Source organism: Cydia strobilella, chromosome 17 (genome assembly GCF_947568885.1).
Source record: "Cydia strobilella chromosome 17, ilCydStro3.1, whole genome shotgun sequence".
Taxonomy (NCBI): domain Eukaryota; kingdom Metazoa; phylum Arthropoda; class Insecta; order Lepidoptera; family Tortricidae; genus Cydia; species Cydia strobilella.
The window spans coordinates 892,861-918,122 of record NC_086057.1 but is presented as its reverse complement, the minus strand read 5'-3'; the positions used below and the strand labels follow the sequence as shown (position 1 = coordinate 918,122).

Sequence of the window (25,262 nt, the reverse complement as noted above, 5' to 3'; positions counted from 1 at the left end):
GATCCGATAACCAAACATTTGCTTGACTTAGGGAAAGCCAACCTAAAGCTCGGGGCAAATGACCTTGCCGACGTTGCATATTTGCATATCATTTCGCCGCGTTCTTAACAGTGATGAGATCCTGGTACTTGGAAACCGTTTTTGCATTGAAATATTCCAATTTTTATGAAATTTTGAACAAAGGAGCATTAGGTGGAGCGATTTGGAATGAATTTTCAAAACTATGGCGTCATTTGTAAGGAATAGTTCTTGTTCTCAGAATAAGAATTATTCCTACCTTTCGCACTTGTATCGTAATGTATGCAGGAAAGGTGCTGCTTTATCGCACTAGTGCGGTAATTAGCACTATAAGTGCCTATCGGCCACGATATGAATGGGACCTGTCAGTGTCAAAGTGAAGTTTCTTCAAACAAAAACGTCACATTTGACACTGACAGATCCTATCCATATCGTATCGGGATCACATTTTTGACGTTTATTGAAATTAGAATCAGGCCGTATGATGCAAATTTAAAGAGCAACATGTACTGTAAAACCATAGAGTAACTTATACTAGAGCGGTACTGTCATAGTAAATTTTGTAACCCCAGTAAATTCACTGCCATCTGTCGACATACTTTGAAACTAAAAATGAAGATTTATAAAAATACGATAGAATGTATTTAAATACATTGTAACCGTAATCAGTCTTTAACCGTCATCATCATGTAGAAAAAGAAACCGAACGGATCTTATATTTAAAAACCGCTACCCGCCTTCATTCGGAACGGCGTTGTTTCACGTACCTATCGTAGATACTACACATTACTACAGTCGTGATGCATTTCACAGATGAATATTGTTGCTACATGTCGCCGAATAGTAATGTCGACAAAGCAGGCGGCATTCTGGTTTTAGGTATCTGTTAAAGATATCCGTTAGATACAGGCTGGTTTTATTAAGTCACTGACTTAGCCGCCGGCATACAGTCAAAGACGTTCTCATTTAAAAACAACATTCCGGAATAACGTGTTTTTAGGGTTCCGTACCCAAAGGGTAAAAACGGGACTCTATTACTAAGACTCCACTGTCACCAGGCTGTATCTCATTAACCGTGATAGCTAGAGAGATGAAATTTTCACAGATGATGTATTTCTGTTGCCGCTATAACAACGAATACTAAAACGTACGGAACCCTCGGTGCGCGAGTCCGACTCGCACTTGGCCTGTTTTTTTGTTGACGCCAATATATTCAATTAACGTATATCTATGTCTGGCACTAGTTTTCATTAATATAAATTGTTAAAGTCAAAGTCAAAGTCAAAATAGTTTTTATTCAAATAGGCCTAGCAACAAGAACTTTTAAATTGTCAAGTTTTACAAATATTACATTAATCTAAATATCAGAGCAATTTATTGATGCAGTTATTATTATTCTTAAAAACATTGAATTATTATAGATATGTCAAACTTAATAATATGAATTCACAAAGGGATCGTCAAACACCAAAATTGTATAAAAAACTACTAATCTATATTGCTATATTGTTTAGTGTAAGTTTTGACATTGTAAATTTACTTATATTTTGGATTTGTAAATATTTATCCACTTACTCTTATTGTAATTGTGTTGACAATCCTTATTGGAGCTATAATTTTATTTTCATTAGTATTGTTAATATTTTCATTTTTATTTTGACGATCATGATAGAAATTCTTATATTTTTGACATTAATGCAAACTTATTATGTAATTGTATTTCATGAAATAAATCATCTAATCTAATCTAATCTAATCTATACAAAGAAAATAATCCGAATAGAAGTTTTGTGTGTAAAAAATTTCTTGCAACGAAAAACTAGTACCTTCTTATCATATCAGTATCATGTTTTAAAATCCCAATGCCGCTCTAAATATAGAATAGTTTGTGTACAGAAAATGCAAACAATGGTACGGTTATGTGTTTGTCAATGTTTGCATACAATAATACATTTACATACGTATAGCTTAACGATAAATGTATTTATTTTTGAGATGGTGTAAAAATAACAGCTAAGAATTGTATTCAGGTACTAATATTGTGCCAGTATTCATATTATAGTTGCTATTAAATAAAATTACATGATCAAATGAACTTCAAAGTGAAGTTCGATCAGTATTATATGAGTAAGCTTCATTTGAAGATATAAAAACCAGGTAGTCCTTTAACCTACTAGGCAACTCATCGCATGTTTAAAGTAGGTAGCAAAAACTTTAACTCAAACAGGTCTATCCCTACTTTTCCTTGTTGGGGCGCGCGGCTTGCCGCCATTGCTCATTATTTTTAGAGACTTTACTTTCTAAAGCAAAACTTTCTTTCCGGGTATAGGGGAGGGAGGGTAGTTATATCTTCAAATGAAGCTTACTCATATAATACTGATCGAACTTCACTTTGAAGTTCGTTTGATCATGTATTATATTTCTCAAGCTTCATTCTTCAGATATAAAAACCAGGTAGATGTTAAGAGTTGAAAGTTTTGCTGCATTCTTTCCCATTATCAATATTATCATAGCATATTTATTTCTGAAAACATATTTGTAGGAATAATTATCTACCATGTACATATGTGTATGTTATACACAAGTTTACTGTTCCAATTGAGTTATAAGGTATTGTTAAGAAGCACGGGAAAGTTTAGCAATGCAGGTTCAAAAAGGTATACATATATTAGGTATAGCCAGGTTGTATATATATATATACTTTTACGTATTAGGATATTTAAACAAAATCTAATTTGTTCTTCATAAAACCTAATTGACTAAGATTCCATACAATTTGTGGTCAACTTTGCATTAAGTTTAATTCGATTTGAAAAAGTTTAATACGAGTAAACTCATAAGACATATGTCCTTTTGTGAAATGTATTAAAATTCACTAGCAGTTCTTGTCCGCGATACGGAATTTTTGAAGGCTCAGAACAGTACACTATTGATGACAAGATTCAGGCTCGTCTAAGTGTAATTATCTACGAAGATAAGACGTAATTTAGGCTAACGATACAACCCAGCGTTACCTCCATACAGGGTGAGATACGCTGTGGCTGTGATGTCTTTTCCCGCGTCTTGACGCTTATGACGCGTAGGCCGTGTGACGTCTGTCTCACGACGACTCATCCTGTTTACGATGATCTCTGAGCAGACGACGACAATGAGAAAATTCAGTTATTAGGCGCGTGCACGCGCAAATCGGCTTACAGCAGCTCCTGATCAACGAATAGTGACACGACGTGCAATGGACAAAGACTCACGCGGCCTAGCGCGTTTTCGAGCTTTAACTTAACAAAAACCATGTCTTTGCTCGAAACATGTCTAACGTCGTTTTTAAGTCCTTTGATTTACCCAAGAAGAATTATATTTTGATTTTTATCAAATTAAAAAATCCACCACGTTCCTGAAATCTAAAAAATATATGAACGTGCATAAATTATGCTTTCTGTTCAGTTATTAAGCATAAAGCATGTCATATGTGTGGCATCACCAAAGGTATTCTAAACAAAAATAATTTATAAGACTAGCAGTCTACTCAGCTTTCGAAGTAATCTTTCAAATAAGATTGTAATTTACTCACACTCAAATGTTTATTATTGCGCTCATATTACATATAATGAATGGGCCAAGGTCCATTAATGGTAACAGAATATTTATTTATCATTTAATTATATATACGTACCTAATGTACATATATTCGAGCTATTAAAATGCATAATAATATCCAGTTAAACCTGAGTAGGTAAAATCAGCGTTTAACAAACATCATTAGGAATTAATTTAGTATACATTTATAAATGGCTGCATGTGACGAGTACCTTTAAATAGAATATATAAATGATATGAACCTTTTTTATTTTATTTAAATTACTATTATTGACCGCAAGGCGCGATTGACCATATTTTCACAAATATTGGTGTAGCGGCTTCTATTCTCGCAGCGCGAACGGGACAGCACAGCAATCAACCACCAACCAAAATCAATGAAATGAAATGAATATCAATCAACAGAAATTCAGATATTAAGCATCAAATCTAAAAACTTATGCCCTCCATTCAAGTATTCGCTCTGCAAGGAACGAAAGACTGTGCGACTTAATGTTGTATATTTATAAAATGTAAACATTAAAGCCGGAATAATAATAAAAAATTGCCTTTGCTGTATTGCTACTATGGTTGTATTGAGAGTTCAGAAAACAAATATTATATTAAGTGGATTCATCTTAATATTTTAATCCATGACTTATGTCATGAATGTGCTATATTAATGACATAACGGTATTGCAAGTGGTGGGTCCCCACCAACTACAGTTACTAAACTTATAATATCAAGGTACATATATTTTAAACTTGGCAAAAACGTATTGCATGGTATCATCGTATTGATGATGGCTGAAAGAGTATCGCGACCGACACATGAGAGTTGAACCATAGGTGCATTCGTCATTTATTAATTTTTTACGGTTTCTATTAGCTTCTTAATTATGTATTTATAGGTATATTTTTATGTGCATAATCTGAGGGTGATCCTTTAAAAGATAATCGGAAGGTAATCGTTTTGTAGTTTTGATACAGGTTAATAGGTATTTACCTAGTTACCCATTATTTACGACCATAAAAATAAATATTAAATATCTGTGAGAGATGCGAACAAATATATTCGTGTGTGTATTTAGCCAAATTGTACCGAAACCGCTTTATCATTAACTCAGTTAGATGATACTCTAATGGTCACTTTGTCAGGCTTCGGCATGAACGTATAAAACGTGTTTGCGTTTGTTTCTTAGCTTCAGTTGTAAGTTTAGTTTTTTGCCAGATGCTGGTGAAATATGTGTTACTTATGTATAATATTGTCTGACCACCTTTTGTACCATATTTCATGCAAAATAAAGTTATTTTCTTTCTTTCTTTCATATTCAGTACTCACAAATTGTTTCATTGGGTTTATTAGATAGATAATGATGAATAAAACCATTTTCCTGTAATTCAATTCAGTTAGGTGTCTTTGTTACAATTGGATGATTCAAATCATTTAATTATTCAATATCACTTAAAAAAGTAAAATCATATTTTTAAACAGACACAAGGTACTTAGATACTGACATCGCCTATGCCTTTAAGCGATCACGGTATTATAAATATATTTATATTTTCATGTATCCCATAACAATATTGGCGTACGTATCCCGATAATTTGTATGGTTATATGCATATATAAACATTCAAAAATGGTCACCAAAATATATACATTGTGCAGGGTATTACCACTTAGTTTATTACATTTCATTTGTGGTAAAAGAGATTTTATCCAGCTTAAGTTAAGGAATTTCGATCAGATTCACATCACGTGACGTGATGTAGGTACGTTAACAATTCCCACTTTTAGAGACAAGTTATACTTATGTGGGTAATATAAAAACAATATAGGTACTATTGTATTGTTTCAATTATAAATTTACGAGGTAGTCTCGTGTTTATTCAAATTCAACCTCTGGGCGGATAAAAATACCGTACTATGGGTTAGGTGTGAGTAAAATTTATTCTGTCACATATAATTGGATATTAAAAATCCAAATATATTTTATATGTAAGGATTTATTTTAAAAGGCAATGTAGTCTTGTACCAAACATTTCGGCAGCTAGACCGACGTGTCTCTGACACGCACAAATCAAAACTGAATCGCGGAGCGCTGGTGAAAAAATTTAAAAGAAATATTTTTAATTCGAGGGTAGACTTTGAATGTTTTTCAAAATAAAACCCGTAAGGTATTAGATTACATAAATAGGCCTACATGAATAAAGTATATTTGAACTTGAACTTAAAAGATAATTCTTTATTGCCCATAGAAAAACATGAACTTGGTGTTTTAAAATGTGCGTGGTTTTGATCGAGAGCTGCTATAGATTTATTAAATTGTGTTATGCATTGCTATCTTGTTGACTCACGGCCAACCCCAAGCAAGTTCTATCTTCGTGACGACTCTAGGCCGCCCCCCAGGTTTATAGTTACCAGTCGTGGACTCACGGCCCGCGCGGTACAAAGTAAATGCAAGGTATTTGATCACAAAGTGTAAGTTTTTTACAAAAATAGTTAAAATAGTTACACTTAAGTAAGTATCTGATTTTTCTTCAGGATCTGAAGAATCTATTATCACTCGGCAATTTTGCTTGAGTTTCTTCTATTGGGCCATCTAAAACCAAATAAAAAGAAAGCCTCCTTCGTCCCTTTAACACAAGACAATATGATTATTTAGGGCCCTTTGTTTCGTTGCGCGCTGTCCGATCTTAATTAAACCTTTGGTTGGTTCACGACCAACCCCCGGGCGCAATCGGTGTTCGAAGTACGAACAAACTTTCCATCGTGTTGGTTCACGACCAACCCCCAAGATAATTTTTTCCTTCGTGTTGATTCACGACCAACCCCCAGGATGATTTATTCCTTCGTGTTGATTCACGACCAACCCCCAGGATGATTTATTCCTTCGTGTTAGTTCTCGACTAACCTCCAGGATGATGAACAATTTTAATAACAAATATATTTTATATTGCACAACGAATACGAAACGAATAATCCCACAGCTTACATCTCGTATTCTCGTATAAATCGTATAATGTCTGCACTAAGTGCACTACGTATAGGCATTTTAAACGACTTTGAAACAAAATTATGATTTTACGTGCGTTCGTTGCCTCGCAAGAATAAAGAATGAGCAATGGCGGCAAGCCGCGCGCCCCAACAAGGAAAAGTAGGGATAGACCTGTTTGAGTTAAAGTTTTTGCTACCTACTTTAAACATGCGATGAGTTGCCTAGTAGGTTAAAGGACTACCTGGTTTTTATATCTGAAGAATGAAGCTTGAGAAATATAATTAAGAGTTTTTAGGGTGAAAATACGTCTAGTTCGGTTTAGTTCTTGGGAAAATTTCTTTTATCAGTGTTTTTGGACATGCAACAATGTGAAAAGTAAAATGTTTTTTAAATATAATGAGGCAGAAGTCACATTATAACACGCGATTATAGTTTCTTTAAGTTTTCAACACAGTAAATCCTCGTCACCTTAACGCTGCCTTACGTAAGCGAACGCGAACGCGAAACGACGCGGCGCGGCGGGCCCACGGCGTTCGCGTTCGCAACGAGATCGCCCACGTAGGACACTTCTATAGGTATTGATTCCTCCCGAGCTGATCGTTTCGTTTCGCGTTCGCGTATTGTTCGCCTACGTAGTACGCTGCGATAAAAATTAAGTCAACAAGCGAGCCAAAAAAACATGGAACTCAGCGCTGCCGTCATCCATCTATCAAATAACCCTTTCATTTCGCATCTTTAATTATTACGTAGCCGAAATAAAACACGCGACCCGAAACGTCAATAGGGCCCGAAATTAACTTGAGTCATTAAGCGGGCACGGGCAGTGCATTTGTCACGCCCAATTGGCCGCGAAAGGGTTCGGGGGCACGGGATTGATAGCACACCTGTACGGGATTAATCAATGTTTCGATTCGGGTTTGGAGTTTTATGTGTTATCTCATGCCGATGGTAGCTTACAGGTACCGTTCGGATTCATACTACAATACTACACCAGCGGGCGCAGCATGGTTCTATTTTTATCGCCTGTCGCTATTCCGTCACTTTCGCACTTACATACTTGTTAGAACGTGACAGACACGGTGACAAGCGATAAAAATGTGACCGTGCTACCGCCGCAGGATTACTGCAGTATGCAGCGTGACATTTACTGCCGACTGCAATATTGGGCTTTGATACTGTTGCAGTAATACTTGGGAAAGGGCTCGGGCCGTTCGGGGGCACGGGATTGATAGCACACCTGTACGGGATTAATCTATGGTTCGATTCGGGTTATGGAGTTTTATCATATATTTCAAACATATAGGCAGAGAGACTCATACTATCTTTGTACTAGCACCCAAAAGAAAAGGATATAGTTTTTTTTTGTTCTTATTTACTGCCAATTTGGTTTGACCAACTATATTTCTTGCCGATGTTAGCTTAAAGGTACCGTTCGGATTCATACTACACCAGGATTACTGCAGTATGCAGCGTGACATTTACTGCCGACTGCAATATTAGGCTGTGATACCGTTGCAGTAATGCTGGTGTACCCGAACAGTAAGTATCTTTACAGTCTTGACGCGAAACACTTATTTTATTTTATTTCATTTTGACGCTTGGAAAGCTTTTAGACGGTGGGACTTAGTATATTATTTGTGTATGAATATCCAATATTATTTATTTATCAGTTTTATCATGAATATTTGTTCCTGAGTTACGGATGTTATCCATGTATTTAATTGCACCCATAGTACAAGTTTTGTTTACATTAAATAATTTTACGGTTTAGACTCACATGTGTTTGTTTGTGTTGCTGTTGTTGTATGTAAGTATGTCTCACAACAGTTTAAATTCGATTAAGTTTTGCTAAGTTTGGGGCCAGATCGATCTTTGTAAGATTGTCCCCAAATATTCTTTATTTAATAGGTTTTAGTACCAAAACTCGGCTACTCAACTATTTTTTAAAATCGTTGCCGTAGCTAAGTAACTATATGCCATTGCAGGATATAGATAATAATATGTATTACGCATGTATTACATGATTTTTGTTACTTAATAAGCCAATGATGAAATAAAATAAAATGAAAGATATTCTTTTCAAACCCTTGTCATAATATTCGTTTACGATTTTTGTAGAACTAAAGGCTAGTCTTAGTCCATTTAGTTCAGCAACACTGTTAAGAGAATAAAAGAAAAAGTTTTACCTACGGCTCGATGCTTTCGGAAATATTCACGACCCAATTTCGACTCTCACTCCAACAGCTTCGAATTAGAACACACTATTTGAACGTTTACTATAAAACTGTAGCTAATTTGAAAAAGAGCTGAGTTTTGCATTTCAAGCATTCCTAAAATAATAAATACCTATATGCCCCATACAATGATGCCGTATCTTTTAAAAGGACGAGACATTGCCGTAATACAAGTGAAATTTTCTTGAGTTTTTTAGTGATCATGATATTTATTTATTTATTTGAAAAATGTAGTGGTAAACATAGTTGGACAGTGGGTAATTTTAAGTGCGTACATTTTAATATTGTCTTCGGTTACCGCGATAGTTACTCATGAAATAAAACTATGAAAACGGATTATATCGCGTATATTGAATTTATAATACATCCCGACGTTTCGAACCCTTTACAGCGTTCGTTGTCATCGGGTGTCACCCGTTGACCACGAACGCTGTAAAGGGTTCGAAACGTCGGGATGTATTATAAATTCAATATACGCGATATAATCCGTTTTCATAGTTTTATTTCATGCGTACATTTTACTTAAAGAAGCATGCAAACATTCCTTATTAGATTCCTTATTAACTAGGTACTATAACTAAGTATACATATATGATAAATGGAGTTCAGAATCTTAGTTACAATCCAAAAAGTAAAAAAGTTTCCTACTCTTCATTTCTAATCACCGTGGCAGCTTGAACAATGCTGCGATACACTAATTTAGAATTGGATGACCTTTACTCTTATTTTAAGTGATCTTTTCTATTTTAAAGACAGACTCTTGGAGCCTTGGTTCAGTCGGTGCCCGTTAGGTTATGGTTAAGTAGGTATCCACTTTTCTATACAGCTAGTGATTGCTTACGTTGGAGCACTTACTGTACTTGTTCGCAACCATCTTATATCTTATCTTATAGTTTCGGGGGCCCTTGCGGATACACTTCGATCCATAGGGATCTTTTGTGCAGTTACCCCCTAGGAAATATCCGTCCGCTACTCAAGAGCTTTCCCCACCATCTCCATATGCCGGATGATGGACCTTCGGTAGCGTTTTGAATTCCTTTGGTTCCAGATAGCCTGTTCCAAAGTCCTTCATTCTTTGTCTGGCGAGGGCGTGACATGTTCGCAACCATAGTGCAATGATTATTAAATTAAGCCCAAAAAATTTAAACCGGATCACGATGCACAGGTTGTCCTCGGAAATATCCGCGATAATCGATTCTCGCTCCAGCGCTCGGTTGTCACAAAGATCCTTTGCGACTCCATTTACAGCGGAATTTAACCGGATTATAGGGATAATCGAATCGCCGTGTGTGATTTTATTCGTGGGCATGGAGATAATTTAGTACATGTTGATTGGCGGTTATAAAATGGTAGGTACTATTTTGAAACTACGTAATATTATATAAAAAAGAAGATTTTATTTGTAACAGTTTTGCGAAGGTTTGTGTGTTATTTTATTCGTGGGCATGAAGATAATTTAGTACATGTTGATTGGCGGTTACAAAATGGTAGGTACTATTTTGAAACTACGTTATATTATATAAAAAAGAAGATTTTATTTGTAACAGTTTTGCGAAGGTTTGTGTGTGATTTTATTCGTAGGCATGGAGATAATTTAGTACATGTTGATTGGCGGTTACAAAATGGTAGGTACTATTTTGAAACTACGTAATATTATATAAAAAAGAAGATTTTATTTGTAACAGTTTTGCGAAGGTTTGTGTGTGATTTTATTCGTGGGCATGGAGATAATTTAGTACATGTTGATTGGCGGTTACTAAATGGTAGGTACTATTTTGTAATTACATATTATATAAAAACCGGCCAAGTGCTAGTTGGATTCGCGCACCGAGGGTTCCGTACTTTTTAGTATTTGTTGTTATAGCGGCAACAGAAATACATCATCTGTGAAAATTTCAAATGTCTAGCTATCACGGTTCATGAGATACCTGGTGACAGACAGACAGACGGAAAGACGGACAGACGGACAGTGGAGTCTTAGTAGGTCCCGTTTTTACCCTTTGGGTACGGAACCCTAAAAAGAAGATTTTATTTGTGATCAGTTCGCTACAGTTTTGCGAAGGTTTGACGTTTAAGTTAATAAATTTGGAAGTTTACAAACCGTCGCTTTCCTCTCCTGTAAAAAGAGTAATTTCCACGTAATTTCAGACGGGTGTATATGATACGATCGGGCGGTGAAAAGAGCGTTTGAGAGAAAACCGACAGCACGCCGCCCAGTCGGGCGACCTAGGTACCGATGGGCGGATGTGGTGGACGCTGATCTGCGCGAGCTCCAGGTCCAAGACTGGCGAGAAACTGCACAGGACCGGGATCAGTGGCGAACTGTCGTGTTGGAGGCCAAGACACACTTTGGGTCGCTGCGCCAGAGGAGTAAGTAAGTAAGTAAGTAAGTATATGATAAAATTTATTTAATAATGTCCCTAGTGTAAAACGGTATAAGTTTCATACAAGTTATATGGAATTTGTCCCGTTTACAATAATCCCCACCATGTACACGTCCAATTAACTGAAGACAGGTCTCTTTATTATATGTATTTGAACGTTTACTATAAAACTGTAGTTAATTTGAAGTTGTTTTGCTCTTCAAGCATTCCTAAAATAAGAAATATATGCCCCATACAATGATGCCGTATCTTATAAAAGGACGAGACATTGCCGTAATACAAGTGAAATTTGGACGGTTTGGGCTAAACACTTATATTTGCGCAAAAATGTTAAGTATAAAAAAATCCAGTAGATTTTAATCTGATAAGACATTATAAAATAAAATTATGGAAACGGATTACATCGCGTATAATGAATTTATAATACATCCCGACGTTTCGGACCCTTTACACCGTTGATAGCTAGGTAAATATATTTTTTCTGTCACTCGTTGACCACGAACGCTATAAGGGGTTCGAAACGTCGGAATGTATTAGAAATTCATTATACGCGATATAATCCGTTTCTATAGTTTCATTTCATAAGTAACTATAGCGGTAACCGAAGACAATATTCTGATAAGACATTATTAGTCAATTTAACCTGCACTCATTCATTATTTTATCCGGTTATCCTTCAAATATTCATATAGCGTATGCACCAAGCATCTTACCCCCGGCACCGAGCACTCGGTGTCTCCACGTTACAGCCTCGCGGGGACTGTCCCGGAATATGTTACTCGCAAACTGTCGAAGTGAGAGTAATCACATGAATTGGTTAGGGTACTGTCTGGAATTGGTACAACGTGCATTATGTATGTTCTTACTACAGTCGCCCGTTGACCACGAACGCTGTAAAGGGTTCCAAACGTCGGGATGTATAAATTCAATATACGCGATATAATCCGCTTTCATAGTTTTATTTTATGAGTAACTATCGCGGTAACCGAAGACAATATTATATAATTTACTAGTTTGTCATTTTAGGCTAGGATGAGATTAGGATTTTGATACTGTCACCTTAATATTAAGGTAATATTTAAAACTTGACAATTTAAAAGTGCTAGGTATTTGAATAAATAATATTTTGACTTTGACTTTGACTTACTGGCTTACTTGGTACCGATCTTCTTCTTCATTTAAAAAAATGACTTCATTAAAATTTATGATGATATTTAAGTTGCTTTTGCACTTAAAGTGATAACTGGACTTTATGTCCGGTTGATTTTTGTGGAACAAATAACGTAAAGGGTGATCGGTTGAGACTTGAGCCATTAAGACGAAAGTGGACGACCGCGCGAAACCGCCTTTCTATACAAACGTAATTCCCATTTTCCCTTCTGGATTTTAATATATTGAAAACATTTTGACACAATTTAATGTATATTAACCGCAGTAGTTATGTATTTTCTTCGAAATCGATTTTTTTCGAAATTATAATTATTGTAACAGTTATGAACGGGTAAAAATGTGTATGGAGTTTGCTTCTGGCTCCTAACTCTTATAAACAAATCAAATGAAGGGGCCTAGTTATGGTTAATACCTATACATCAAATAAGTAAAAATATTTTCCATAATGTCGATATCCAGAGAGATTTTATATGAAACCCTTCATTATGCGTGGTCCGACACGCACTTGGCCGTTTTTTTACTTCCAACAAGGTTGCGTTAAACGTTTAACGCTACCATATATAATTTAATTTTATACTCTATTATTAACTCACTAAAGTTAACTTTCGCTCGACCAGCACGGTCTCTTATCTCTCTCTCTCTCTTTCTCTCTCTCTCTCTCTCTCTCTCTCTCTCTCTCTCTCTCTCTCTGTATACTTGTTTGAATATACATATATGTACCAGGCGAACATAACTATGAAGGAGGTTTACGCTCAAATTTTTGAAGCGAAACTTCTAATGCGACTTCTAATGGAGGGGGCTTGAAGGAAATGTTGCGTTAAACCTTTTTCTTAATATGACAGGTAAAGTCTCATATAATCACCACAGGAAGTTCTAATGCCCCAGCTTTGTGAAAATTGTGCAACTCATAGCGACGACTGATTACATTTCTCGCTGAGCCAATTATCGTGGAGTGGCATCCGCGATGCATTTTTAAACCCGCAAGGAGCCGCACCGAGCCACGGAGCTGGAAGATAGCTGCGGATAGAATAATAATTTTCAGTATTCGCTACGGAAAATGATTGCCTATTTAAAAGATTTTAAAGGATATTGAAACATTTACAATCATAAGAGTTCCCGGCAAGCTCGGCCGAATTTCACCTTCGCATACAAACGGGGCATTAGACCCGTTAATGACATTAATTTTAATGTTAAATCCTTCTTACGTTATAGGGCACAATAAGATAATACATACTTAATAAGTAGGGTAAACTCGCATTATTTGGTCACACGCCTAATTCGGTGACACAAGTTTTGAAGCATAACACCGAGGAAAGCTAGTGAATAAGGGCCTTTTAAATGGGCCTCACGGAAAAGCCGCCACAGCCGTGAAGCCGTGAGGTCCCATTTAAAAGGCCCTAATTTTCTAGCTTTCCTGGGTGTCATGCTTCAAAACTTGTATCACCGAATTAGGCGTGTCATCAAATAATGCGAGTTTACCCTAATTGAATCGGTTAAATGGATAAAAAAAATTTAAGACACACACGCAGTTGATGTGTTTTTTTTTGCTTGTATTTAAATACCATGTTGACGTATAAAAGTGCCCTTTTGGCCAATAGGCAGCAAATACTCATAAGCTGAATAAATGTTGAAGTTTGAAGACGCATAATAATATTATATTCTTAATGCTGCTTGTTACTTGATTTTAAATGTGCCTGCTTCGCATTTTGGTGAAGCATTAAACTAAGGTTTTTTGTAAAATTTCCAATTAAAACAAACTACATATTAAATCGACCAAGATGTGTAATAAAACCCATACGATGAAACAAAAAAAAAATCTTCTACCTTTATGTACAGTCGCCATCAGATATATCGGAGCGGCCGAGGTGCTCAAAAATATTAAAACACGCACTTAACGCCTTGACAATAGAGACGTGTTCAGATATTTGTGAGCACCTCGGACGCTCCGATATATCTGACGGCGACTGTACTCAAATTGACTACATAGTATCAATATAACATCGACTTCATGTGGCTGCACCTCATTGTATATTCAAAACCCATCTCTGTTCTAAAATTACAAGCTGGTTCCATGCATTTTGCATGCTTGGGTGATGGCTATTCGCTCCATGCGGTGCTAACATGCGGTGTAACAACAACCCTTAAGAGGGGGCGTTAAGCCAGGAAATTAAGGAAACAAAATATGTGGCGCGCCGCGCGAAACTTGCGACGGAAGAATTGAACCGCGCGGGGTTTTACACCCGAAATAATTACTAATTTTCAACTGGCTCCCAAGGTCGTCCGTTTAAAACGAATCCTCAGCCAGCAAGTAGCTACTTCCGAGCCTCGACAATAATGTACTATTGTGACCTCTGCAAGTAAAGTAATGTAGTGCACGACCCGCGTACTCTTATCGGCGTTAACGGATACTCTTATACAATAGGGCTTGTAAGAGTACGCAATTTCCATTCTTGTTAATTGTTATTATTATTAGAAAACTATCTTAGTTTTGCAACTTTTTATGTCATTTTATGGAAGATGATTAAATTTTAATTGAATAATGGCAAAGATTACCTACTTATCATTATGAATAAATGTTATGAAAGTGAAGGAAGCAAAAGAGGTATGTCAGGATCGTAGCAAGTGGACATCCGTGGTATCTGCCTACCCCTCCGGGAAATAGGCGTGATTATATGTATGTATGTATAAATCTTATCATTATTTTTTTTAGAATGTTTTGAACTTTAAATGCGTACTCTTATAGGAGTACGCAAGGTATAGCTGATCTACCAGCTTACCCTATATACTAAAGTTATACTGCCATGTTATGCAGGGTATGATATACAACTGATAATAAATGAACATTATACATCTTTTCGTGATTTTTAGTGTTCCGTGCAAAACTTTGTTTTGACAAACGGAACACTTATGTGATCACTTCGGTCTTAAAATCAGTTAAATGCCTTTTTCTCAGAGAAAAATTGACGTAGATACCTAAAATTTGAAACAGTTACAGCAATTACCACCACTAATATTTTAAATAAGTCAAAATCGCTTATTTCTTATTTCAGGGGGAAATTTAGGGGTTGAGAGTGGTAACCAGATTTTTTATTTTCTATCAAATAATTTTTTTAACTTTATGGTTAAAGTCTGCTTCTGTCCCTTGCAAATATAGTTTTTCAATGGCATTTCCTCTTTGCTAAAACGTATAAAAAATAATATAAAAACTAAAATTTTGTGTTAGCTCCCTCTTAACTGACCGTCGAATAATATAGATAAATAATATACCTTATGTGATTGAAATAAGGTCGTAAACCTTTCTCAGTTAACTCGGTTGATGATATGTAGGTACAGACTGAATGTACCTAACCCTTACTGCATGAAGATAAGGTATATAATAGGCACATGTTGGTATATGTCCAGGGCACAAAGGGTTAGGAATTGGGAATTATGCCGGGCGTTGATAGTGGTAATTGCGAACGATATTGTTTTGTTACGTGAAGGCTTGTTAACATTAGTAGCAGCTGTTTGCGAAAACAAAAAAAGGTTTTTTTTTGTTTTATTTATACTTAAACTAGTTTTTATCCATTTCTGAAAGAAAATAGTACATTTCGATGCTATAAAACTCCCGTGAGACTCAAACATATTAGATTATTTTAAACCGGGTCACTCACGTATAGCTCGCTATTCGACTTAATAATACGTGAGTGACCCGGTTTAAAATAATCTAATATTTCGATGCTAGTGCGGAAAGTATGTCATTACTTCACGAGTACCGAGATATCTTGCCACGAGCCGAGACGAGTGAAGAATGACATATCCGCACGTGTATCGAACGACGTTTTTTTAATACAGTTGAGAGTGTAAAAGAAAAGTGTACCCACCATTTGAAACAATAAAAATAGTTAAGTGTTATAACATAAACCTAGTATAAATATTCCCGGTGAAAGTGAGTCTGAGTGTAACACATCCAGCAATATTACAATTTGTAAAACTATTCTGACCGGTCACGTATTCAAAATATTTCAAAATGGTTAATTGCGCGGCGGCTTGTGGGAAACCTATGACGACGTCAGGTGTCGCAAAATGCACCCAATGCCCCTCGGTGTACCATAAGGCGTGCGTTAACATGCAGCGCGTCCCTGTCGGTTGGGCATGCCCGTCATGCAAAGCCAGGACCCCCCGACGGGACAACACAGACACCCCAATAAAGAGCGATGACTTCGGGGAGGAGGAATTACCTTCGCCCGCCTCAATGCAGGACGTCGCAGCGCAATTACGTATGCTTCGCGAGGAGTTCGGAGCCGTGCGCGGAGACGTTGCGGGCCTGCGGCGCGAGATGGCGGAACTGCGCGATATGCTGGAGGGCTACTCGAGCCGTATTGGGGCCGTCGAGGAGAGGGTTAAGTGTCTGGAGGAGCGCATGGAGGAGCGCCCGGCAGCCACCACTGACAGCGAGCTGGCAGCTACCGTGGCAGCTTTAAAAATTGAGTTATGTGACCGCGACCAGGACCTGCTCCTTAATGACCTGGAAATCACAGGGATACCCGAGGTTCAAAACGAGAACTCGACTCACCTTGTAGGCTTGGTTGCTCGCAAACTCGGGGTCGACCTTGAGGAGCGCGACATAGTGTTTGCTGAGCGTGTGGGTGCGCACCGTCAGCCACCGGCCGCTGCCGAGGCTGGGAGCTCGTCGGGTGATGCTGCAGGGGCTGCTAGGGCGGCAAGAGTCCGCCCGCGCCCGCTCGTCGTTAGGCTGGCCCGCCGAGGGCCTCGCGCGGAGCTGCTGCGAGCGGCGCGCGTCCGCCGTGGAGCCGACACTACAGACTTCGGCTTGCCGGGCAGCCCGTGCAGGTTCTATGTCAACGAGCGCCTGACGAGAACGAACAGAACACTGTTCTATCTTGCTCGGCAGGAGTGCAAGCGGTTGGACTGGCGGTACCAGTGGACCAAGGATGGACGAGTGTACGTTCGTCGGAACAAGGACTCTTCTGCTCGCCGGCTGCGCTCAGAATCGGACATTCCAGAGGTTTTTCCCAGTGCTTGTGTTTGCTGAGCACATTTCATCTTGACATTTGTTTATATATTATAATTTGTGCATACGTTTTATTATTATTACCTAGCTGCAGTAGTTTTATTATCACAAACAAACATATAAATAAGATTTATACCAATAGTGTACACAATAACCGCACCAATCACATTGAAAATAATAACACACTTTGCCACTTATTTACACTACGAATGGTACGAATACAAATGATTTCATTTAACATTGCCGCGTCCTATAGGCCATGCTTCAATTGTTATTTACCGGTTGGTTTTTGCCTCGAAATATTGTCTATCAAAATAATAAAATAATAAATAGAAAAAATAAACTTTTGGTTGGTTTGTTGAACCCCTGCTCGTTGGGTACTAAGCATGATGAATTTATAGTAGCAATGCAAAACCATTCAGTCGACATTATGGCGATATGTGAAACATGGCTTAAGGAAGGGCAGAGCGCACGCGCACCCGTCGTACCTGGATACAAACTGAAGCACGTCGCCCGACCTTTAGATATGCGCTCACGGGGTGGTGGAGTGGGGTACTATGTAAGATGCGGTATCAACGCGCGCGTGTTAACTCATCCCGTTGCAAAACCCATAGAACAAATGTGGCTTAGTCTTAACGCTAGGGGTGCGAGGGTCGCTATTGGTACTGCCTATCGCCCGCCGTGGATGTCTGTTGACATATTTTTGGACTCATTGAGCGAATCTGTGAGCTCATTTGCAAACTATGACTTTACAATTTTACTAGGAGACTTTAATATTAACATGTTAAATGCAAATGATGGGAGCGTGCAAAAACTATCTAATTTTTTACGATGTTTTAACCTTAAACAGTATGTTGACCAGCCTACACATTTCACAGAACACAGTAGTACACTTTTAGATCTGATTTGCACCGATGCACAGGTATCTGACACTTGCGTCGACTATATACCGGACCTTAGTGCGCACGCATTTGTTACATGCAAAATCAACATTAAAATGGAAAAACCGGCTCCTAGATTTATTTCATATAGACCGCTTAAGGAAATTAATACAACTGATTTTGAGCGGGACCTGAACAATATTAAATGGGAAGATATTGCTTCTTTGCCCACTGTTGGCTCAATGGTGCAGTTGTTTAACTTTTACCTTATATCGCTATTTAACGCGCATGCTCCTCGCAAAACTACATATATTAAGCCACGGGATAGTCCTTGGATTACTCAAACAGTGAAGAAGATGATGAGTCTACGGAACGAAGCTCACAAAAAGTATAAGCGTACAGGATCGGAGGTGCATGGGCGGTATTATAAGGACCTCAAACTTCTAGTTGCAACTGCCTTATGTAATGAGAAGCGTGCGTATTTTTCTCAAAAAGTGAACTGTTATGCTAAAAATTCTAAAAAATTGTGGGAAAACCTAAAAAATGACATATTTAATGAACACGAGAAACAACTACCAAACCATTTCAATGACCCAAACATGATTAATCGACATTTTCTTAATTTACCAAATAATAACCCAGTTGAAATTAGTCACCTCACTTATTTTGAGTACAATAGGTTTAGTTCTTCACAGTTTACTTTAAAACCAGTTACTGAAAGCCAAGTCTTAAAGATAATTAGAAGCCTCAAGTCTAACGCTCAGGGAATCGACGGGATCACATTGGACATGCTAACTCTTACTTTGCCTCGTACCTTGGCAGCTATTACATTAATAATAAATACATCTATTTCTGCTCATGAGTTTCCCGATGCCTGGAAGGTTGCCGTGGTGCGTCCTATTCCGAAAATCTCTGTCCCTACTCAAATTAAAGATCTCAGACCCATAAGTATATTACCTTGTCTCTCTAAAGTCCTGGAAAAAATTGTTTGTCAGCAATTAACTGATTATTTAGAGAAAAATAATATATTACCAGTGTATCAGTCGGGTTTTCGTAAGAACAGAGGGACGGCAACAGCTCTGCTCGACGTTACTGATAATATTTTGGCAGCTCAGGACCGGGGACAAGGTACCATACTTACATTATTGGACTTCTCCAGAGCTTTTGATACCATCGATATTTCACTCTTGTTGTCAAAGCTGTCATATTACGGTTTCGAAACGGACACCTTGAAATGGTTTGCAAGTTACCTAAGCAATCGGAGCCAGCTAGTTGAACTTCAAGCCCCTAATGGTAAAGCAGTTGTGTCTGAAATACTTCCGGTATCTAGAGGTGTGCCGCAAGGCTCTATTTTAGGCCCAATATTATTTATATTATATAGCCGTGACATAACAAATACAATCAAACACTGTAACTACCATATTTACGCTGACGACTTACAGCTGTACGTTCCGTGTAGTTTGAGTAATATAGACTCAGGAATTAGCAAGTTAAACGGTGATCTCGAGCACATTGCTGGATGGTCACAAGCAAACGCACTTGCACTAAACCCTACAAAGTCTAAAGTCATGTTACTGGGTACAAAACAACAAATAGCAAAGCTTTCTGAAAGTCATTTCGAAGTGCACATAGGCGGTAATGTTCTTGAACGTGTTGAAGAGAGTAAGAACCTGGGGCTTCTTATGGACGGAGAATTAAGGTTTGAAAAACATGTGCTTAATGTGGTTCGAAATTGCTTTTATAGACTGAAACTTCTATATAAAATAAGATCCTTCCTTAGTGTTCAGCTTAGGGTGAGGTTATGCGATGCACTTGTTCTCTCACGATTTGATTATTGTGATACAGTTTACGGGCCGCGCCTCCTATCGCGTACTCAGAGATTAATACAAAGAGTGCAAAATGCCTGTGCACGGTATTGTTTTGATATCCCTCCACGCTCGCACGTAACGCCATATATAAATAAGAACTGCATTCTGAAGATGTCCACGCGTCAAAAGGTCCATTTAGCGTCGCTTATGTTTGGCATTGTGTACCACCAGATACCCTCGTACCTTTACGATAAGCTAACCTGGGCTCATAACTACAGATCCTCGGAGGTCAGGTCATCTAGGTACCTGCAACTTGTCTGCCCTCGTCACCACTCAGCGGCCTTTCGTGGCTGTTTCCGGCACGCCGCTGCGAAGATCTGGAATGACCTGCCTCCACCAATCCGTTCGCTGAAGTCGTTAAGTGGCTTCAAATCGAAATGTCGTGCACACTTGTTACAAATTCAATTACAGACATCACAGTAACATATCAGTCACTCACTCGCACACTTATCACACACACTTTTACATTTCCGCGGCAATTTGATGATTTGTTTTAGTTTTAGTCTTTGTTTTAGTTTTAGTCTTAAGTTTAGTTCGTTCTGGTGTTGGGTTTTTCTGTAACTTTCGTTATAAATATATTTAAAAAAGGCGGTTATTAATATTTTGTTTGTCTTAATTTTCTGTTTAATAATGTTTGTATTTTTATGTCAATGTAAATTTTATTTGTGTGTCGTTGGCGTACGTGTCGCCATTATTATTTTTTAGATTAAGCCAGGTCCCCACAGAAAACCAGCGCCACGGTTTGCCGCGGCACTATGCTGAGTGGGGATCCTTTTTGGCGTCCAAATGTTTTTTTGTCTGCATGCTTTTCTTTTTTTTATGTACTATGTTGTGGCGTCAAATAAATGTATTTTCTTTCTTTCTTCTTTCTTGAGAAAAAATAAGAAAACAACAAGTAAGTAATTCGAAACTTTTATATTATTAATTCTGTGACATCATTCACATTGACATTATGAAGAGGTGTTTGTTTAGCTGGGTGTTATTATTATTGAACCCACTTCAATGAAAGTCGCATGTTCTGTAAAACAATTGTAAATATAAAACAATGTACTATTATTACCCAAATATCGTTAATTACGATTATTTGTGTATCGTACATTTATAAAAACCATATCGAATGTTGCCTTTGGAAACTTAAAGCAGAAAGGAAAAACGCCTCTTCTTTGACAGGCGTTCCGTTCCATTCGGAAACTTATTAAGAACGGTTTTTCAATATTCAATATATAAAAAAATAGACGTGTTATAATGATGAAGAGCTAAGTAATAAAATATGAAATATGTATATTTTTCGTATTCTTACATTAACAGTAGTAGGTTTTTATGTTGATTACGACGTTTAAAGGAAACTAATATTAACACTCATCGATAAGTAGTCATGAATTGGAACAAGAATAAATTTAAAAAAATTGGAAAAGTAAAAAGCACTTGTTCGCGAAAACCAACTTTCCGCACACTAAACAGCTACGTAAAGTAGCACTTATTGAGCAACTGTATTAAAAATAATTTTACACACTTTTTAGTGACAAAAACGAATATTCCATTAGGTACTAAATATACGTCTTCATCACAAAAAAATGCGTTTACTTTAATTAAAACTCCGAAACTCCAGAACCAGAAGAAGCTTCAACGGGAGCACGCCTTGGCGGACCAACACGTGAGTGACCCGTTTTGAATGAATGAATGAATGATATACTTTATTTCAGATACATTAGGTATCCATAAAATTGGTAAGTAACAAATAACAAAACAAAACAAAATAATAAGGATAATGTTAGTATTACTTAAGGCTAGGGGTGTAGGGGGGGGGTAGGTGCGTGAGTGCAGGTGTGCGACGCTGAACTCACAGTGCTTACCCCCTCAAGTCTATCATACCACGTCCCCGTCGTCCATGGCACTGCCGCCGCGGGCCATGGACGAGTCCACCCCACTTGGGTGGGCCGTACACCCTGGTAATACTGGTGGTCGGTCGGGCGTCGCACATTACATCTGCCCCGGGCCACCAGTAGCTAAGTATGAAGGCGACGTCATAACCCGCGAGGACCTAAAAACCCGAACGGGATATGACACACTCTGGAGATTCCAGTACGGCATGGCTAGTAATTTGATTTAGGTCAAATTGCTAGCTATGCTGTACGGATCTCCCAGTTCCGCTTAGGGTGTAGGTGACCTAAGCGGACTATACTCACCTACCTGCGTAAGTCCTGCGCAGTAGAGCGCCGTAAGCGGGGATGCAGGAGTCCTGGGGGCTGAGGCCTGCAGGGGGTCGGGGTTAGTTACCCCCTGTGGGCCAATACGCCCTTTTTGGTCCGAATTTCCGGCGAAACGGTAGCCCTGCAACTAGCCACTGCAGGGTATTGGACACGCGTCCCGTACGGTCGAGGTGGTACGGTCCGCTGGCAAGGTGTGGGGAGGGGCGTCCTCTGGGAGGATGCCGGGGGCTCGGCCATGCTGACGGGGCAAGGGCGCGTGGAACCACTGGGGGAGATGGGATCGTCTCCCACAGCCACGTGTCTGCAGCTCCCGATGTCGCGCATGAGTCCCACCTCAACACACCTATACCTCTTGGGTATTTCTGGTGTCCAAGTGACATCCCCAAAGGTGCGGGCTCCATGGAGGGTGGGAAGCTCGAGAGGTGAAATTACAGACAATAAAAAATGGATACATCTAGATCCCCAAACACCCCACTACCGGAGGGAAACGGCGCAGCTCCGGCTGTACTGGAAACCTCCACCCTACACCACACACCAAAGGGAGATGGAGCTGTCTCGACAGTTCCCCCCTCCACACAACACAATACACCAGAGGGAGATGGAGCTGTCCTGACAGTTCCCCCCTCCTCAACACGTGCCTACAGGAAGGCGGAAGCAACCCTGCCTGTAGGGACACCACACAGACACAGACACAACAGACCCCGTGGCGGCGCTGGCTCGACAGTACCGCCACCCAGGGGGCAGACCGCATCGGGACGGAGAGCTGACGGGAAACCGAAGGCACGAAATCCTGTTGCGTTCGTCCCCAGACCAGTAGGCTCAGGACCACAGCGTCCTGCCCTACTGCCAACGCCGGGAACATCCACGGGTGCTGTTCCGGCAGGAGGGAAACCCCCTGTCACGGAGCAGACCCCGGCGTTGGACCCCGTTTCCGCTCAGCTGGAGGCCGGATGGACCATTCAAGTGTCCAGAAAGGCGCGGAAGAAGAAACCCGGTAAGCGGGTGGAACTCCCTGTGCCTCCGCCTCCCACTGTTACAGCTGCGGCCAAGCCGCACAAGCCTAACAGTAAGCAGCGGCGGAAACTAAGGAAGCTGCGCCAAGCGGCTCTAAACACCGCCTCAGTGCCCCCACAAGGCGCCCCTGGGAAGGGAGAGACGCGGACAACAGCTGGACCACCAGCTACAAACCGTGCCCCCACCAAGGCAAAGGGCGCGCCAGGGACCAGGGCTGAAGGAGGGAGTAACCAGGGTGCCCGGTCGTCTGCCAAGAGGGCTCGTCTGGATGAGACCATATCTCCCAGAGGCGAGCCTAAGAAGCAGAGGACTGAAGCGCCTGGTGAAATCCTCCGCGCCGACTATGCGGAGGCTGCAAAAGCTGACCTGCTGGTGGCGGTGACCACTGCCACCTCAGGACACCTGACCCCACAGCAGTCGGACGAAGTCCAGAGGCAACTGCTAGCCCTTCTCTCGAAGGAAGCTAAGCAGCCCACCGAACGCCTTCCCGCAGGCCCGATCTTTAGGGGCAAGCCAACACTGGCTAACGGCTCCCTTAGGTTGTGGTGCGAGGACCAGGCCACACTGGCATGGCTCAAGCGCAGCGCGGCTACCATCACCCTCGATAAGGGGGAGAAGGTGGTGGTCAAGCGCCAGAGCGAGGTGCCCAAACGAGTACGCTGCGGCATCCTGTTCCCGGGTGTCTGGGAAGACTTCGGCGAAGTAGGCAGAGCCCTTCGCTACCAGAACCCGTGGGCGGAAATAGACCGCTGGCTGCTCAACCGGCGCGAGGTGCAGGGAACGGAAACGTTCGCTGTCGTCAGTGTTCCGGAAACGGCCGTGAAGCCCCTGATGGACCACGGGCGCCGGCTCGGCTTTATGCTGGGGTCGGTGTACGTGAAGTTCGAGGGGCAGCGCGGCAAGTTCACGGAGCAGCCGCCCGCCAGTAGCACTGTCACCACTGACGACAGAACCACTGCACCACCCGAGCCCATGGTCACTACCGAGGGGACGCAGGCACCTGTGGACGAAGTCCAGGTACCTGAGTCCCAAGCCCCAGCGCAGTCCGCTCCCGTCTCCGAGAAGGATGAAGAAGAACTTCTCCTTGTCTCCTCGGAGGATGAAGGGGAATGCGCGCAGGGGCTAGGTAAGCTGGCCATCGGCAAGGAGGAGGAACCGATGGAGGAGGGTGATCCCAGTAGTGGAGCTCCCTTCGCCGACTGGTAAGTTCCTCCAAGCCAACCTCCACCACAGCGAAACGGCGACGGCACAGATCCGGAAGTGGTTGGAGGTCAACACCACAGCCGTAATTCTGATCCAGGAGCCGTGGGTCAGAAGAGGCTCTGTCTGCGGGCTCCGTAACTTAGGAGGTAAGCTAACAGTCTACTCGGGTCCGGACAACTCCCGGGCCTGCATATACACAACTAATGATATACATGCGCAACCTCTAACGAGCTTCTGTTCCAGAGACCTGTGTGCCATATGGCTGCACGGGGCGCAAGACTCCAGCCTGCAGGAAATGGTCGTAGCCTCTGTGTACATGCCGGAGGCGGACGACCCACCACCTCACGATATGACAAGGCTGGTCAACTACTGCGAAGAGGCGGGGCTCGAACTCATCGTGGCTACCGACTCCAACGCACACCACCCCCTATGGGGCATGGAGACAGGTAACGAGAGAGGTAAGAAGCTCGTCGAATACCTATTCACCACAAACCTTAACCTCCTTAACACAGGTTCACAACCGACATTCATAAACAGACGGAGCAAAACAATCATTGATCTGACCCTAGCGACCGAAGAAGCATCGAAACTCGTCTCGGACTGGCATGTATCGGAGGAGGTGTCGTGCTCAGACCACAGGTGGATTCGATTTGACATTCAGGTAAAAACACTCACAGCAGTACCAAGGCGG

General features: G+C 40.4%; 2 protein-coding genes and 1 long non-coding RNA gene across 3 annotated transcripts in view; 1 reads left to right on the top strand and 2 right to left on the bottom strand.

Moving 5' to 3' along the window:
* Nucleotides 1–25,262, bottom strand: part of LOC134748840 (uncharacterized) — a 707,412-nt gene that overhangs the window by 120,359 nt on the left and 561,791 nt on the right. The window lies entirely within an intron of this gene.
* Nucleotides 1–25,262, bottom strand: part of LOC134748837 (acetylcholine receptor subunit alpha-like 1) — a 423,890-nt gene that overhangs the window by 88,534 nt on the left and 310,094 nt on the right. The gene's annotated exons all lie outside the window — the stretch shown is intronic.
* LOC134748941 (uncharacterized) lies at nucleotides 16,391–17,416 on the top strand. Its single transcript, XM_063683810.1, has 2 exons — nucleotides 16,391–17,009; nucleotides 17,070–17,416. The coding sequence occupies exons 1-2, from the start codon at nucleotides 16,391–16,393 to the stop codon at nucleotides 17,414–17,416; spliced, it is 966 nt and encodes a 321-aa protein (XP_063539880.1).

Coding starts and splice junctions, on each gene's coding strand:
- LOC134748941 (XM_063683810.1), top strand. CDS start 16,391: ATGGTTAATTGCGCGGCGGCTTGTGGGAAACCTATGACGACGTCAGGT. Junction 17,010..17,069: donor AGTGTTTGCTGAGCGTGTGG/GTGCGCACCGTC, acceptor GTGATGCTGCAG/GGGCTGCTAGGGCGGCAAGA.